Consider the following 15,169-nt stretch of genomic DNA (forward strand, 5'->3'; position numbering starts at 1 on the left):
GTCTGAAAAACTTCAGAGAATTTTCAGACAGTATGAAATTCCGGTCTATTTCAAACCTACAGTTTAAGAAAAAACTGGTTCACCCAAAGGACAAAACACCGAGCCATAAATGGTTTGAGAGGGGAATTAAAGATACAATTTTTGTTAGGACAATCCTTCCTTGAACAGGAATGAGGGCCTTAGACACCACTTTCCCCATATATAACTCCATTCTCAGACCCAAAGCAAAGAAGGGAAACAAAGAGAACAATAGAGCTATCCAGGATGCCAATAGGCGTAGGAAGCAGCCATTAAGGCTGAATGAATATGCAAAGTACGACTCAGGCACAGTGCACACTTAGTGTAGCACAATAGACCTAGTCTATTTCAAACAGAAACTGTAAACAATGATTGTTTCCAGTTTGTATTTAGCTCCTCACTTCAGATAGATATAAGGCAGTGTCCACCAGCGATCTGCCCATAACTGAAGAAGCGACTTGGATTGTGGTGGCAAAAAAACAGCTATCTAATTATCTTACCAAGCCCACTGATCCGCTGGTTGGCGGTTCAAATTACGCTCTCGACATAAACATCAAAGGTTGAGCAGGCAGATCCACCGACGCACAGGTTGGTGGTGTGATTCCAGCTCTCACCGATGAATACTGTCATTGTGTCCTTGGCCACAATGTGGTGGGTTAAGACATTTAACCCACCACACCTCCAGTATCTGTGTACACTGGTGTATGAGGGTGTGTGTGTGTGTGTGTGTGTGTGTGTGAATGGGTGAGTGGCTTCTTGATGTGAAGCACTTTGAGCCTTAAAGGTGGAAAAGAGCTGTATAAAAATGTGACATTTACCAATAATCATCTTTCTTTTTGCAGACTGCATGTCTAGTAGGTTTCCCAGAGACTCACAAACATTAACATTACTTATTCAAATATATTGACTCTGCTCCTAACAATTTCTAGGTGCACACTGACCCCACCCAAGGCCCATGGTTGCTTGGACAAACTCTATAGGCCTTGAATGTGGACAATGACATCGCAAAGAACTGTGGTAAAACATAGAACAGAGTGCATGGGAAATCTACAGACAGATCACTTGTCAAGATTCACATTGTTTCCTTTTGTGTATTGATTTTATTTTCCCTGAGTTATTCTTCCACATCAAGGAAAGAAATTGATGACATTCTAAAAAATAAAAATCACTGCAACACCATTCATAACTCAGTGAAACGTGACAGTGTGCAAAATTGCAACTTTAATCATGTTGTACAGTACAACTTTGACAGCATTCTTTTACACCCTTTACCCCAATAAATAGAATATCATATAACCTAAACTAGTAAATATACTTTTCTCTTGACATTTTTGTCAGACAGTAATTTCATCACATTTAATTGTTTCATTTTTAAACATCTTTAAGGATTTACAATAACGTAGCCAGTCACAAACCACATTGAATCGTAAACCTTTTTAGTCAATTCACTAATATTAAAAAGACAGTTTTGTATTGTCCATTTTGTGTAGATTGACGAGAATATATCTTTTTTGTAGATTACAGCATACAAAATGTGCACCCCATTCAAATCAGCTCAGTAATGAAGGCACTTTTTTCTGTAAAAGGAAAAATCACAGTTATTTGAACCTAAAGATTGGACAGGAAACACCAGCCTGCATAGCACTGCTCAACACAAAAAACTGACAAAAGCAAAACAAAGAGATGTGAGACTGATTATTTTTGGTAACTAAAATAATCTTGGTTACTAGTATTGTAAAACTTCCTGTGTTAGAAAAGTACTTATAAACATATACTTTACATACAGTAAGTAATATAATCTTATTTGCAATGGAAGTCCTGTACAAGCGTCTTCAGACTTGGAGATTCAAAACGTCCGCTTAAGGAAGTTCGTTGTCTGTTTGCTACCTGTTCCTCAGACTCTGTAATGAACTATAAACGTCCTCTTCTTTACTTAGGCCCTCGAAAAGTGGTATAAGGTCCAGCAGTTCTGTATCTGTCATGTCATCAAACCACGACTGCACCGGGACCTGAAAAATACACAATAATACCTCATTAATTTGATAAAGAGAGAAACTGTCATTCATGGCACCACTCAGTTTTATAATTTGAATAATTCATTCAGAATGTATTAAAGGGCAAAAGATGAGTGGCAGAAATCTAATAAAATGTACCATGCCCCAGGCTAAAAACTCATCATGAATATAAAACAAAAGTTAGTGGGAAAACATTAGATTCTACTGCTGTAATTACTGTCATTTTCAGATAACAGGTTTTAAAAACTGAACAAACATTAAGTGATATAGGGATTTTGTTAGTTATACAGTAAGTATGAAACAAAGTCGTAACACTCAAACATATTAATTGTGTCAAGAATACTGTGGCCCTTATTCTCATTAAAATGTTATTTAATAAACATAGAGTATATTTTAAATCGATACATTTAAAATCTAAATAATTTTCTTTGAACCAAAATAAGGTAGGTACATACAAAGTTGGCATGTTTAAATAGGGTCAACATTTACATTTTTCAAGTGTAAAACCTCTAAAAAATACGTAAAATACATACTAAAACTACTACATGAGGTACACAAGGAGTTTATCAAAATCTAAAATTACTAATTACTAAAATAACTAATGCCAGTATTACTTCTACAAACTACTACTACAGCTATTTCTTGTTGCTATGGCTACAGACTATATTACTTTAGTTTTACAATTACTAACTTACTATTGCTATTACTAACTTACTACTACAACCACAACAACTGTTTTAAGACGTGATACTCCCTTACTATCGTGAGGCAAGCATGTTACTAACTTTGCAGCAGAGACACAAAATACTTTCTCTTAACACACTTATAATGCACAAAAGTAAACAAAGTATACATACATATTCCTATCCATGTATTTTATCAAAACTATTAATACTTTGAACTTACAATTTCAAACTTTAGACATTCTATTCATATTCTTTTTAATATAGCGTATTTGTTAAGTGACCAGCCAGAACCCAATGGATTGACAAAACTTTACAAAGATGGGTGGATCTGGAGTCGTATCCTGTTTCCTCGATTTCAGAGGGTGTGACTGACCAATCGGAGAGACACATGGTCCATTTGTGACAAAAACAAACATGGACTGAGAGTGTTCTGAATGTTATGAGAATTTTTAAGGGGAGACGTCTTTTGCGTTTGAGAAACACGTGATACAAATTAGCCACTATAGTTGGACCATGTCACGTTAGAACAGAGGATTTTCACCATTTACTGTTCAGTTCCAGACTCTTTTAGTTTCAATCAGAATGTAGAAGGACTGGCTGGTCAAGTAAACATCTTTGTATTCAGGCCACCCTACACATTCTAAGCGTGTCTTGGACTTACGGCATTCTCCGGGTGGAATATGTACGAGGCAGGTGAGTTGTCTACGATGATGACTTTGCTGAGCTCTCGGCCCAGGCGGCTGAGGTCTTTGACGTAGTTTCCTCGATGGAAAACACAGGATTCCCTGAAGAGGCGAGCTCGAAACACGCCCCATTGGTCCAGCAGGTCAGCCACAGGATCAGCATACTAAAGCAGGGCAGACTGTTTCAAAATAAGGCAGTACACAAGAGGTAAGGTCGGAGGTCAGGGAGGAGCACAAACCTTGGCTAAGCTAGCAGTGAAGAGCACACATTCAAACAGCTCTCCCATCTTCTGCAAAAACTCATCCACGTGAGGCCTCTTCAGAACGTACACCTGAAGGACAAGACAACAATTTTGATAAAGATTTGTGCTGGATTTTGTTCAACAGAAACAACTGAATTATGACCATGGTAAAAATAATCCCTCAGTATTTTTAGCAGGTCTCATACAATAAAAAATACTATTACGTTAAAAATGTACTTACGTAAAGTACAGATACCTACAATTTTTACTACTTTACTACTTTTACTTCATTACGTTCCACCACTAATCAAGTTAAAGACCAAACAATGCTTTATTTACTGTTATAAAAGAAATATTACATAATGCTATAAGTTCATTTGTTGACAAGTCACTGCCGCCAAGTGCAAGTAATCAAGAACAGGCCAATATACATACACAGCCTATCCTGGATTACTTGAACCCGGTTACAGCTACACAAATCTTCTGCGTCCTCTGAAAAATCTTCCTTGGAAGGCATTTTCTCATTTCAGAGGCATACCCGCAATAGACAATAAACCGTTTCTATTGTACTATAGTCCTTCCAATACCTGATGAACAGTGCCATCAATCTCCACGGGAACAATGAAGTCTGCGTTGCTGATGGGCTGCGGAGGACAAAACAGAGAAAAGAAAGATTTATTCTTACAGTGCAGCTCAGGTGAAATGCAACAGCCAAATGTAAGTGCTATTAAAAAGCCTGGAGCAGACTGGAATCCTCTATGAGTGCTGTAGTTCCCAGTGCCCCAATTCTAGCTTCACAGTGTTAAATAAAAACCTGGTAAGACTCAAGGGATAAGCCAAAAGCAGAGTGACAGATGAAGCAGGCACGCATGGGGGGCTGAGTTAGGCTTCTGTCATTTTTAAAGAGATATGGGGTATGAACGGAGCAGCCTTGAGCCAGAGGATAAAAGGAGTAGGTGGGTGGTAGAGGTGACATGTTGAAATAAATTGGGAAAATGAAGGAACACGGGTGCCAGAGAAACTAAGGAAGAATTTGATGATAAAACTTGTCTGATATATCTAGGGCATATGAGAGGGACATTACAATAAAATAAAAATAACTGCAGTTTAATAGGCTTACCAAAGCATCAACAAAGACTTAAGGTATAATGTATAAAAAGTTTATTAAAGAAGACCTATTGTGCTATATAGTTATTATCTATGACACCAGTGGATCATTATCTTATAGTTTGAACATTTTAAATCGCAATATTCACCTAAAACTGCTTAATAAAAGGAACAAGTCCACTGCCTTTGCATTAAAAAATTGCAAAGCCCAATGGGAGCTGATGTCGCTGTAAGCATCATCACAACAAAGAGCCGTGTAGCTGTCGATGGACAGCTGCAGATCACACTAGCGAGAAGCAGATTTTTTTCATATGCATCAAAATGGCTACGCAACGTTGCCAAATCCTACATGTATCACTGATAAATAAAATTAAAGAATGAAGTAAGTACAGAGCAGTGGTCATGTACCGGTGAAAACTGGTACTGATGGGCAATATCGCATCCTGAAAATAAGCAATTAATGAATGAATCAATTGCTCAAACATGCATCACTCAAAAATAAAAACAACTTTGAGAGGGTAAATGAGAAGGGGAAACACCTACAACATGATTAAAAACTCTGAAAACCAAATTTTGCATAATTGGTCCCCTAGAATGATTCAGTCTTAGTAACTAACCTCATAATTAATTATTTCCTAATCCTAGTTCCTTAATTATGAATCATTGTTAATAAACTATTTGCTTCTTATTCATTTCATACTTCACTAAGGCTAATTAAGGTGTTATTATAAAGTGGTACCAAAATGTCTTTAATGTGAACTGCAAATGTTTATTTTTTTATTTTTCCTATGCACGGTAGTATCTTAAATTGATTTTAAAAGATGAGAATATTTAGTAGTGCAAATGCACACATTTTATATATGCTTTTATCATTTTAACTACATTTTTTTCTTCTTACAAACTCCATTTTGATGTATTGGAAGCAACAATAAGGTTTAGTTCCATGCCATCCAGCAGAGGGGGTGTTTGCTATAGGAATCCTCCATGTTCCCTCTGTGTTTTATCTACCGCTGTGTTTTGTATGTTTGCCTTGTCCACATGATTAGAGAAAACCTGAACACCACAGCTGCAACAGAGGCCTCATTACCCAGACTGTTAAAAGGCAGTGGAAATGAGACAATCCACGACAGGCTCAACAAAACAGCCCTGTGAACAGAGCAGGAGTAGAGCCGCAGATGGAGGAGAGCCAATCACTCCATCATCTGAAGACAGAGCGTGCAGCAGCTGTTTGGAGCGGGGCTGTAGAAAAGAGCTCAGATATGGAGATGGAGGAGCGAGGAAAATAAACTGTGTGCGTGAGAGAGAGAACAAGAGAGAGAAAGAGAGGAGGTACAAAAGAAGTGAGGGAGCAAACAGTAGAAGGATGCTATTCTGGAGCCATGGTCGTGGTGGCAGTTTCAATGTTGGTTCATTACTTATCTGTACTTACATAACAAGGCTTTTAATTACTTCATAAGGCCAACAGAATTCAAAATGTGCTTTTAACAAAACATACACGTCATTGCATCACCAAGACAAAAATTAAATGTACTATTTTAAAATATTACAAGCTTAACGATGTGTTTATTCTGGAGGGATATGATCCACCACCTGTTTGTCTCCATGGAGATGTTCTTGCTTTGCTTGAAATATTCCACAGTATGGCCATAAATTGATTTATCTCGATGGAGACAAGCAAGTAGTAAACCTCCCCACCCCACACACACCACCATCAGAACAGTTACGTTTAGCTTAAGGAATGGTGCAACACTGTCTAACATTTTATCCCACACATGCCTCATACTTTTTATATTACAGGAGAAGCGTATGTGTCAAATTTTAAATCTAAAACATTTGAAGAGTTAATTTGCAAAAACAGATAAGTGCCATTTGAAAAGGCCACTGGAGGCTTGCAGTTTACTTTTAGTATAGTAATATTTCCAAAAGCCAAATTGATTTTGCTGCTATCGCAATATAATTCTTGATAAAATCCACTCTAGATTATTGTCACTGCTAATATCTAATAAGATGGAAACAAAATGAAAACACTTTTTTAGCAATTTTTCAAAATGGAGATAACTATTTTTGGTATTGAACGCTTCATTTGTATTATTATTATGTATTGGTAATTTTGTGTACATACTACAGAAAATAAACGTATATGTTTGCCTCTAGATGTACCCACAAAAGAGTCATAAGCCAGTCTACACTTCATGCATATGCAATTTACACATGTACTATATCTATATATTTGTTATTCATCTTACAGCTCGAAAATGTCTACAGTTGTCTAAAGATTTTAACACAGTATGACAGATTAATATGCCTGTCAATCACATACACCCATACTCTTAGGAAACACTTGATTTCAAATATTTACCCATAATTGCGTTTCTTGCTCACATTTCATCTAAGGCTTGTCACAACACAGATTCTCCATTCCATAGCTATTCTTACATACAGTGTTGTTTATAGCCACTTTAACACAATCTGCAGCTAATCCTTGAGGCTCTGGGCTGATCCTCTCATCCATATCATAAAGACCCAGCATAGGATGTCATGCGTTATGTAATGCTGCTATTTTCTACCCATGCATCTGTGCAATGTGTGACATGATCCCACTCTGATTTAGTTGTTTGCAGACTTTCCCATGTTCAATTGGTGCACATTTTTAGATCTCCTAATTTCACAAGGAGTTTTTTTTTTTTTACCGGATGCCCTGCAGGGTCGGGGGGAAGTGAAACCGCTGTCTATGGACTTTTCTCTTGCTTTCTCCCTTTCACTTCTCAACATTTAGAGGTAATTAGATCTGGTTTGGTCCTGATTTAGTCCTGCTGTAATCGTGGGTTTGCTCTCAATGTTGTGTGAATACTTCCTGGCTTTAACAATTTGCTTTCTTGCTGCAGGGTACCTATAAAACATACATACCAAAATAAATAAAATAGCGGTCTTGATTTAAACTTGGATAAAATCTGGCTTAATCCCTGTATGGATCTGTTTTAGTCCTGATTCACATTCATGGAAAGCAACATTCTGAGCTACGTGGTTGTTCCAAGAAGGAATGCAGTTGTGAGACACACTTTGTCTGAGGCGAAACTAAACACTTTCCCGGGTATAGCCATTGAGGATTTCTGGGAATTTCACCCGCGGTCATTTGAGGCTACAGAGTCTACGGGACGCGCCCTTGTATTTGTGGTTCCGTCCTTCTGCCATGGAACTCGCAATGGGTGGGTCCCAATCAGCATGTGTACATTTTTCATTCCTCATGCTTCCCATTGCAAACCAGGAATGTTTCTGTATTGCAAACAGAATACAATTGTTCCACTGTAGTCTGGTTTGTGCAGTTTTCTGACTTGCCTATTTACATTACAGACATATAGGCTGAAGATAATAAGTTATAGGAGGGGAAGACAGTTGAGTTTATACAGTACTAAAGGACATTAGGCAGAATTTGCTACAGAAAGTAAGAAACTAATTTCTCGCTTGCCCACAAATGGTTGTTGCAAAGACAAATGTGATTAGAAAGTTGAAAATACATTGTTCAGTTACTGTTATCATGAACCAGGTATTATTGGTACCAAACCCTGCGTTCCAAACATAGACTGTATAAAGACGTGGACTAAATGAGTGTGACGTTACCCATAGCGTTCGGTCAAGGCTCACAGTTATGGGGAGAATTTAGAGCTGAGTTCCATATTTGCAATGGAGTATCGTGGCAACCAAAGAGCCAATTCAGAGTGAGGATTTTAAGGGTAACGTCCCTTCCTGGTTTAGCAAGGAGCAGCCGCTTAGCAACCCTGTCAATCAAACCTGTTGCTAACGCTAGTGGGAGCGACCTCAGGGAAAGAAGGCAACTGATTTATCTGTTATTAATGTTCCTATCTTGATTTACAAAGAGCGGGTTAATATGAACATTTTAAGACCAAAATGAGGAGACTGACAGCAGCAGTTATGGAAAGAGGAGGGACTGTGCTCACTTCCTATTTGGACCACAGCAGCTAGCATGTTAGCTATGTCTATTTATATGTATAGTCTATGGTTTCACTTTATTAAATAAAGCTCTACATTGGCCAATTGAAATCCAATAAACCCAGAATTAATAAAGATTTGTTGCGATTTACTCATGTCAAAGGTGAAGAGTAAATAGATGCATTAGTTTCCATAGCAAAATTGCACTCTTCTGTCCTGTTTAACCTCATATACAAAAGCTTAAAGGACACACACTGTTGAGCTGTTTGCAACATGTTGTCATCATATTCAGTTCAAAGAATAGCATCTTCAAGAATTACTCCTGTGTAATCCTATTAGCCCCACAGAGCCTAGCAAAACATGGCACATCCCAAGTAATAAAAAGGGCAGACAGTGTAAGCTTGTGTTTGTGTGAATACCTTAAAGGAGGAGTGCACCAGGGTCTCGTCCAGGTCGATCACCACACAGTTCTTGCCATAGTCTCCTATACTGACCTCAGGGAGCAAGAACTTGGCTGGAGGCTGCAAGAAAACAACACATTAAGTATTAGTAACAATGGGAAAAGAGTGTCACAAAAACAAAATGTACTTCAATGTATGTAAAATTTTAGGTCTCTGCTTTTCTCCACTTCGCTGTCATAAATGAATGGACATTTTGGGATAGGTTTTTGTCTACCTTTCTCTGGTTTGGGATGGGCATAGGGTTATATATTTAAGGTAAATGTCAGGGAAGCTAATCATAGATGACTCATATCCCTGTTATTTCATTAAACAAAGCAATTAGATGGTCTCCAGTTTGAGTACAGATTTCAGCTATCTGAGCAGTCTTTGCCTCATATTCTTAGTAAATACATAAGAACATGAGCAATATTTACTATTTTTAAATTGAGGCATTAGTTGTAGCTGGCAACTTGGCATTCGTATTAAAATCCCCGCTGCTCCTCTTTGTATAACATTATGTTGTCAAAGATGTATGGCTCGCGGGTCAAAAGGAGACTCACTCGTCCTTGGTCCACAGCCTAGTGTCCTGAGGTTACAGGCTGGCACTCGACAGATGGTCAGACCATGGGAAACACACACACGCACATACCGGTACATAGACACATATACACACAGACATGCCCTTACCGTACATGCCCATATCCAACATGAAGTGATAGATGGACAGTGTTAAAAATAAGCCTATCCATATTGACACAGGAAAAAGGCCAGTCTATATCACTTAAAACAAAAGTACAAAAGTATCTCTTAACAAGTTTCTTCAAGGCAGGCTAGTACACCTAGAGATGCTATTATTATTAGTTTAATGAATAACACGGTAACACGCACAAGATAGACGCATGATCCATACAGAGGTGAATTACAAGGACTTGTCCAAAGCTTGAGTATATGCACTTTTTTTCTTTTTCCCAGCATGCCAAGGGAAGGTTCTGGGCTGACAGTATTTATTATGTGTGTCGTGGGACTGCATTCTGATGATGTGCTGTGGGTACTAGTCCCTGGGAGCAAGGACACCGAGCGACTGCCTGCTACGAGCGTGATGGATGAGATTTACACATGCACAGTTATACAGGGCAAGAGAGAGAGGAAGGAAGAGAAGGAGAGAGGGAGAGAGGGAGGAAGAGAAGGAGAGAGGGAGGAAGAAGGAGAGAGTGAACCCCAGTGGGGCTTTGGCATTTACTGAACACTTGCAGTGTAATCAGAAAAGGCTAGTTATGATGTCAGAACCAGGGTGGACGCTCTTTGGCTTCAACATAAAGGTCATATATTGAGTTCAAATATTACAAGATTTTCGAGATCAGTTTAACCTGGCTTTTGAAAGAGTGACCTTTTACTAATAAAACTGGTGAAAGCAACAAACGTTTCAGTTTAAACAAAAAATAGGTGAAGTTACAGAGCTGTGCAATTAAACAGTTTTGGTCATTAGTCATTTCTAATCATTGATTCAGACAATAATTAAAAGTCTGTACTGTTTATGTTCAGGAAATTAATATTGAAAGCATTTTGTGACTAAATGTAATTTCTTCCACCTAGGCATATGTAAAGATGTCTGAATACAGATTGTATTTTAGATTTATGTTGCTTACAGAGACACTTTCAATAAAACACTAATATAGGGTGACCAGATTTTCAGAATTAAAAACTGGGGCACACCTGAGTTATGGTGGTTATTAATAAAATTGCGAAAAGCACTCGTAATTGTTATGTACCCGGCCTATTCTCGACTCACTTCTGAGTTGGTATATAATAACCTGAGAGACTAAACAGATTCTTTTGTTTTCTGGCCATGTTCAAGCAGGTTTTTCTGTATTTTGGCTGAACAAATGACAATATATTCTCCTCTTTGCTGTTGGTGGGGATCAAATTGGTTAAAAATAGGGACACCTGGAACATTTCTTGTCTAAAAACTGGGACAAATCACTGGTTTTGGATAAATCTACTGGGATGAAGAATAAAGAGCTCAAAACAGCGGCTGTCCCAGATAAACAGGAATGTCTGGTCACCCTATACTAATACTAACTATTAACTCAGATCGTATTCCTTTATGTTTATGCCTTTTGCCCTTAGTACGAGGGTTGATCCATAGCATTTTCCTGCCAATAGGAGGCACTGCACTCTGGGTGTGAATAGACTGACTGTAAACCACAGGTATCACAAACATTCCACAAGGGAAACATGTTTGGGAATTTCCTTATATGTACAAACTAAACCAACTAGAGACATTTAGACAGCCAACCTCATTCAAATCTCATTCAGTATTTTTGTTCTTGTTTGCATCTGTTTATCATAATCGATTTTAAAAGATAATTTCAGGTTAACTGTCTTATTGTCCTATGAAGAAGGTAGCGGTCAAAAACATGTACAAAATATCCTTTATGCAATTATCAAAATGTTCAGGAAAAGAGACAATAGAGAAAGACCAGTAAAGAGACAGACCGAGGGTGCCAAGACTGAACCACAAAAACAGTGAAAAAAACATCAATATTTGAATGAATCAACTGAAAAGGAGAGAGAAGAGCACAGGACACACACACACACTGGAGCCCGTCAAAAACAAACAAGGCTGCCATAGTAACAAATATGGACGGCCAGAAATCCAGCAACGCCACAGTGTGCAGTGAGGGAGGCACCAGGCAGCCAGAGCAGCTCCAAAAACACCACTGTGCTCTTACAAGGCTTTTTATGGACAGGTTCGCCAGGTTCACTCTCAATTAATGCCACTTGTTGGGAAGGGGTCCGCGATGGGTCAGGGCTGGCCACATGTATAGTATAGGCTATTATGGGTAAAAGCATGCATTCCTCAACTGAATGTAAAAAGCATTAACAGACAAAATGAAAAGGAAACATGGGGATTATGAATTTGGGGCACTTTTTAGGAAAGAGGTTTTGGCAATACTGCACTGTGATATCAAACATGTGAGACGCTGTAGTTTGTTTACACGGTTTGAGTTTTTGTGTTCGGGTTTTTTGCATTTTGGTAGTGCTGCAAATGGATCTAAATATTTTGAATATTTAATAGAATGTCCTCTGCAAAAACACAATATCCTGTGTTTTTTATGGAAAGAAAACGAGCTGAACCTGTAGTTTAGAGTTCATCAATTTGTATTTCAGTCTTCTCTCATATGTTTATAGTTCCTGGAGTATGTGTACTCTGAGTCCTACTTTTATATATATTTTAATATATATCTTTTTTCCCCAAATTGTTCCCAAATTGTTGTGTAAGTTACTAGAATGTAATCATCAGGAGCAAACAGATCTACAGAGATTTGAACTAACTAAACCAGGAAAAAATCCACCTAACCTACACATTACAACAGGGAATAGTAGTCCTGCATGTGTTGTCAATGGCTTATACAACATGTGGATCTCTTTTGAGCGTCTCTGCGGGAGTGATTTTGTGCGCAAGTTTGTAGTCCGTCGGTCGATATCGAAGAATGCGAGATGGGAAAGGAGCCCGTATTTTCAAGCAGTAGATGGTAAACAACCTCCGGGGTTCAACGGGTTGAGGCAGCTGGAAAATTTTGTAGAGGGAAAGAGAAAGAGGAAGAGAGAGGGAGGGAAGGGAGAGAGAGAGAGAGAGAAGGAGAGAAAGGGAGAGAGAAAAAGAAAGAGAGAGAGAAAGAGGGAGAGAGGGAGGGTGGGTGCAAGCGAAAGAGTGCAGCTTTGGACCCATGCACCGAAGAACTTCAGCGGGCTCTTTGTAACAACACCAACCAAATGTTACCGGATCTCTTGACTCAAACTCGGATTTCTGCCTTTAAATATTTACAAAAGCCCACATGCTTTCTTTTTTTAGCTGGTCATGTTTTTCCGCATGGTATGTTAAGGGCGACTAATATTTCATATGTAAGAAATCTGCAATAGTGTAACCTATTATTGACATTATTAATCTAAAATGAAGTTAAATCAAAATTAACACTAAAAGAGCACCAAAACATGACTAAGGTTTAAGCAGGACTAAAGAGGGTCAATTAAACCTGGACTAAATAGACAGGGCTGCAGGATTTTTGACAAAAATCTAATTGAAAAGTATTGCAGTTAGATTTGCAGCATATGTTTAAAACGTAGGATTCAGCACATGGTAAACCACTCCAGGAGCATAAACGTTCAAAAGAAGACTGAAATGTGATCTGATAAATCAATACAAGAAGGCATTTCAGAACATGTCTGTAGAGGTCTAAATTACAGGTACAACAAGATTTTTCTATAATGATATGGGATATTTTATTCATTAAATTCAAATATTATATGAATAATAATTGCAGCCTTTGTGATCGGCACCAACTCAAATTCAGATTTTGGTTTAGTTGTGTAATATTCTGCAGCTCTATCCAGAATAACCAAGGCTGCTATAATAAAACAAGACTAAAAGACAAACAAAGATGTGGACCAGAACTAAACCACAAATATCTAGAGCTGAAAGCTAGGAATGAAAAGACTTCAAAATCTTAACTTTGATCTATTGTACAAAAAACAAATGTAAATTGTTTAGTCTTCGTCACATGATCAGGCAGAAGATAACATGACTGAGATTTGCTTATTTTTATGTCTGTGTTGTATTTTGTCACCATAAGTATTGCATTGCCAGTGCAGAATTGGTGTTATCTTGTGCAGCTGTGGTTTGGAGTGGTGCCAAGCTTCACCTTGGGCGGGCTGCCGTTCTCATCGGGGGGCGGGGGCAGGGGCAGGCTCTTGTTGTTGGCAGAGGGCGGGTCGGCGTGATAGTCATTGTAGTTTCGGAAGCAGCAGAAGAAAGGGCTGAAGATGCTCCGGTTGCGATGCTTCTTGAGACTGGTGTTGGACTGGGACACTGCAGAAAGAGCACAAAACACAAAAATATAACTTGAGTAAAAGGCATTGTTGATTTGTAGTGTGTTTGCATTTCACAGCGTGTTATGGTAATACAAGCCGATTGGAACGCTGGGTTTGTTTTCTGTTGTTTCATTATAGTGACAAAGCGGCTGAGACACTGAGAGACATCAGTAAGGGAAGCACAAAGGACAAAAATAACTCTCGTACAAAACGCCCTGTAGGGAAGCCAATCTCCTTAATTAACATCAAAAAGGTGAATACAAATTTAAGCATTGGTAAAACAGTAACTATGGAAATTGGGCTAATCATGCGGTACTAAAACATCACCTGGATTAAAGCGCTAAATGCTTTTTGAATTACCAAGAAAATCACAGCAAATTATACAGTCTGCCTTAACTCCTAGCAAAGAAAAATTCTACACTTGAAATTATCTAAACAAAAGGGAACTCGATCATCATTTTAGCAGTAAAACTAACTACACCTGGATCATGTGACTTGAAAAAAAATAAATGTATTTGTAGACCTCTTGATTTAAAAGAACATTTTTAAATGACTTCATCTCGATCTGGATTAAATTCAATTAATTACACTGCCCGAACCTCAAATGACAAAACAACACAGCCTGCACCCACCTCATGTATGTGTAGGACGGCTGAGTGCCCTAAGCTCAAGGGACAGCACAACATGCATATATAGGTCCCTGCTAAAGGCTTACATCATCCCTCCTCACTCTCTCCGAAGTGTCCTACTTTCTCTCAGAGACTCTGACATAAGCATTGCAATAAGGATTTTTCATATTTGCTTTCTCTATTAGAATAAATCCGAGTCCTTGCTAAAGTTTTTCAAATCCAGACACTTCATTTCTTCCGAGGTAATTGAGAATGTTTCAGACTTTGAAGTGTCCTTAGGCCCACTCGGGGTTTGGCATCTTGATCGGAGACTACTTTAGGATGTTCCCTGGATCTGACAGACTGCTGGCTCTTCCTTGGCTTTGTTCTCTGTAGCTTTTGTAGTGGTGCTTTCTCAAATCTAATTTCCCAGGCCACAAACGTGTGCGTTACTAATATTAATAGGCTGATACTGCAATGTAGCCATTTCCAGTCCTTACAATTAAGTTCACAATATTGACGTACATGGAATTATCTTTGACATCAGCAC

The 15,169-nt window shown here is 38.4% G+C and overlaps 1 protein-coding gene across 1 annotated transcript in view; it reads right to left on the reverse strand.

Annotated features, from left to right (window-relative positions):
- Positions 1-1,219: 1,219 nt before the first annotated feature.
- Positions 1,220-15,169, reverse strand: part of ctdspla (CTD (carboxy-terminal domain, RNA polymerase II, polypeptide A) small phosphatase-like a) — a 31,577-nt gene continuing 17,627 nt past the window's right edge. The window contains exons 2-7 of the mRNA XM_033985524.2: positions 13,843-14,009; positions 9,119-9,220; positions 4,232-4,288; positions 3,642-3,734; positions 3,381-3,566; positions 1,220-2,027 (exon numbers count right to left, since the gene is read on the reverse strand). Of these exons, the coding sequence (XP_033841415.1) occupies positions 1,902-2,027; positions 3,381-3,566; positions 3,642-3,734; positions 4,232-4,288; positions 9,119-9,220; positions 13,843-14,009 (731 nt within the window). The 3' untranslated portion in view covers positions 1,220-1,901. The remainder of the gene's footprint in view (positions 2,028-3,380; positions 3,567-3,641; positions 3,735-4,231; positions 4,289-9,118; positions 9,221-13,842; positions 14,010-15,169) is intronic.

The sequence above is a fragment of the Periophthalmus magnuspinnatus genome, chromosome 20, assembly GCF_009829125.3.
Source record: "Periophthalmus magnuspinnatus isolate fPerMag1 chromosome 20, fPerMag1.2.pri, whole genome shotgun sequence".
Taxonomy (NCBI): Eukaryota; Metazoa; Chordata; class Actinopteri; order Gobiiformes; family Gobiidae; genus Periophthalmus; species Periophthalmus magnuspinnatus.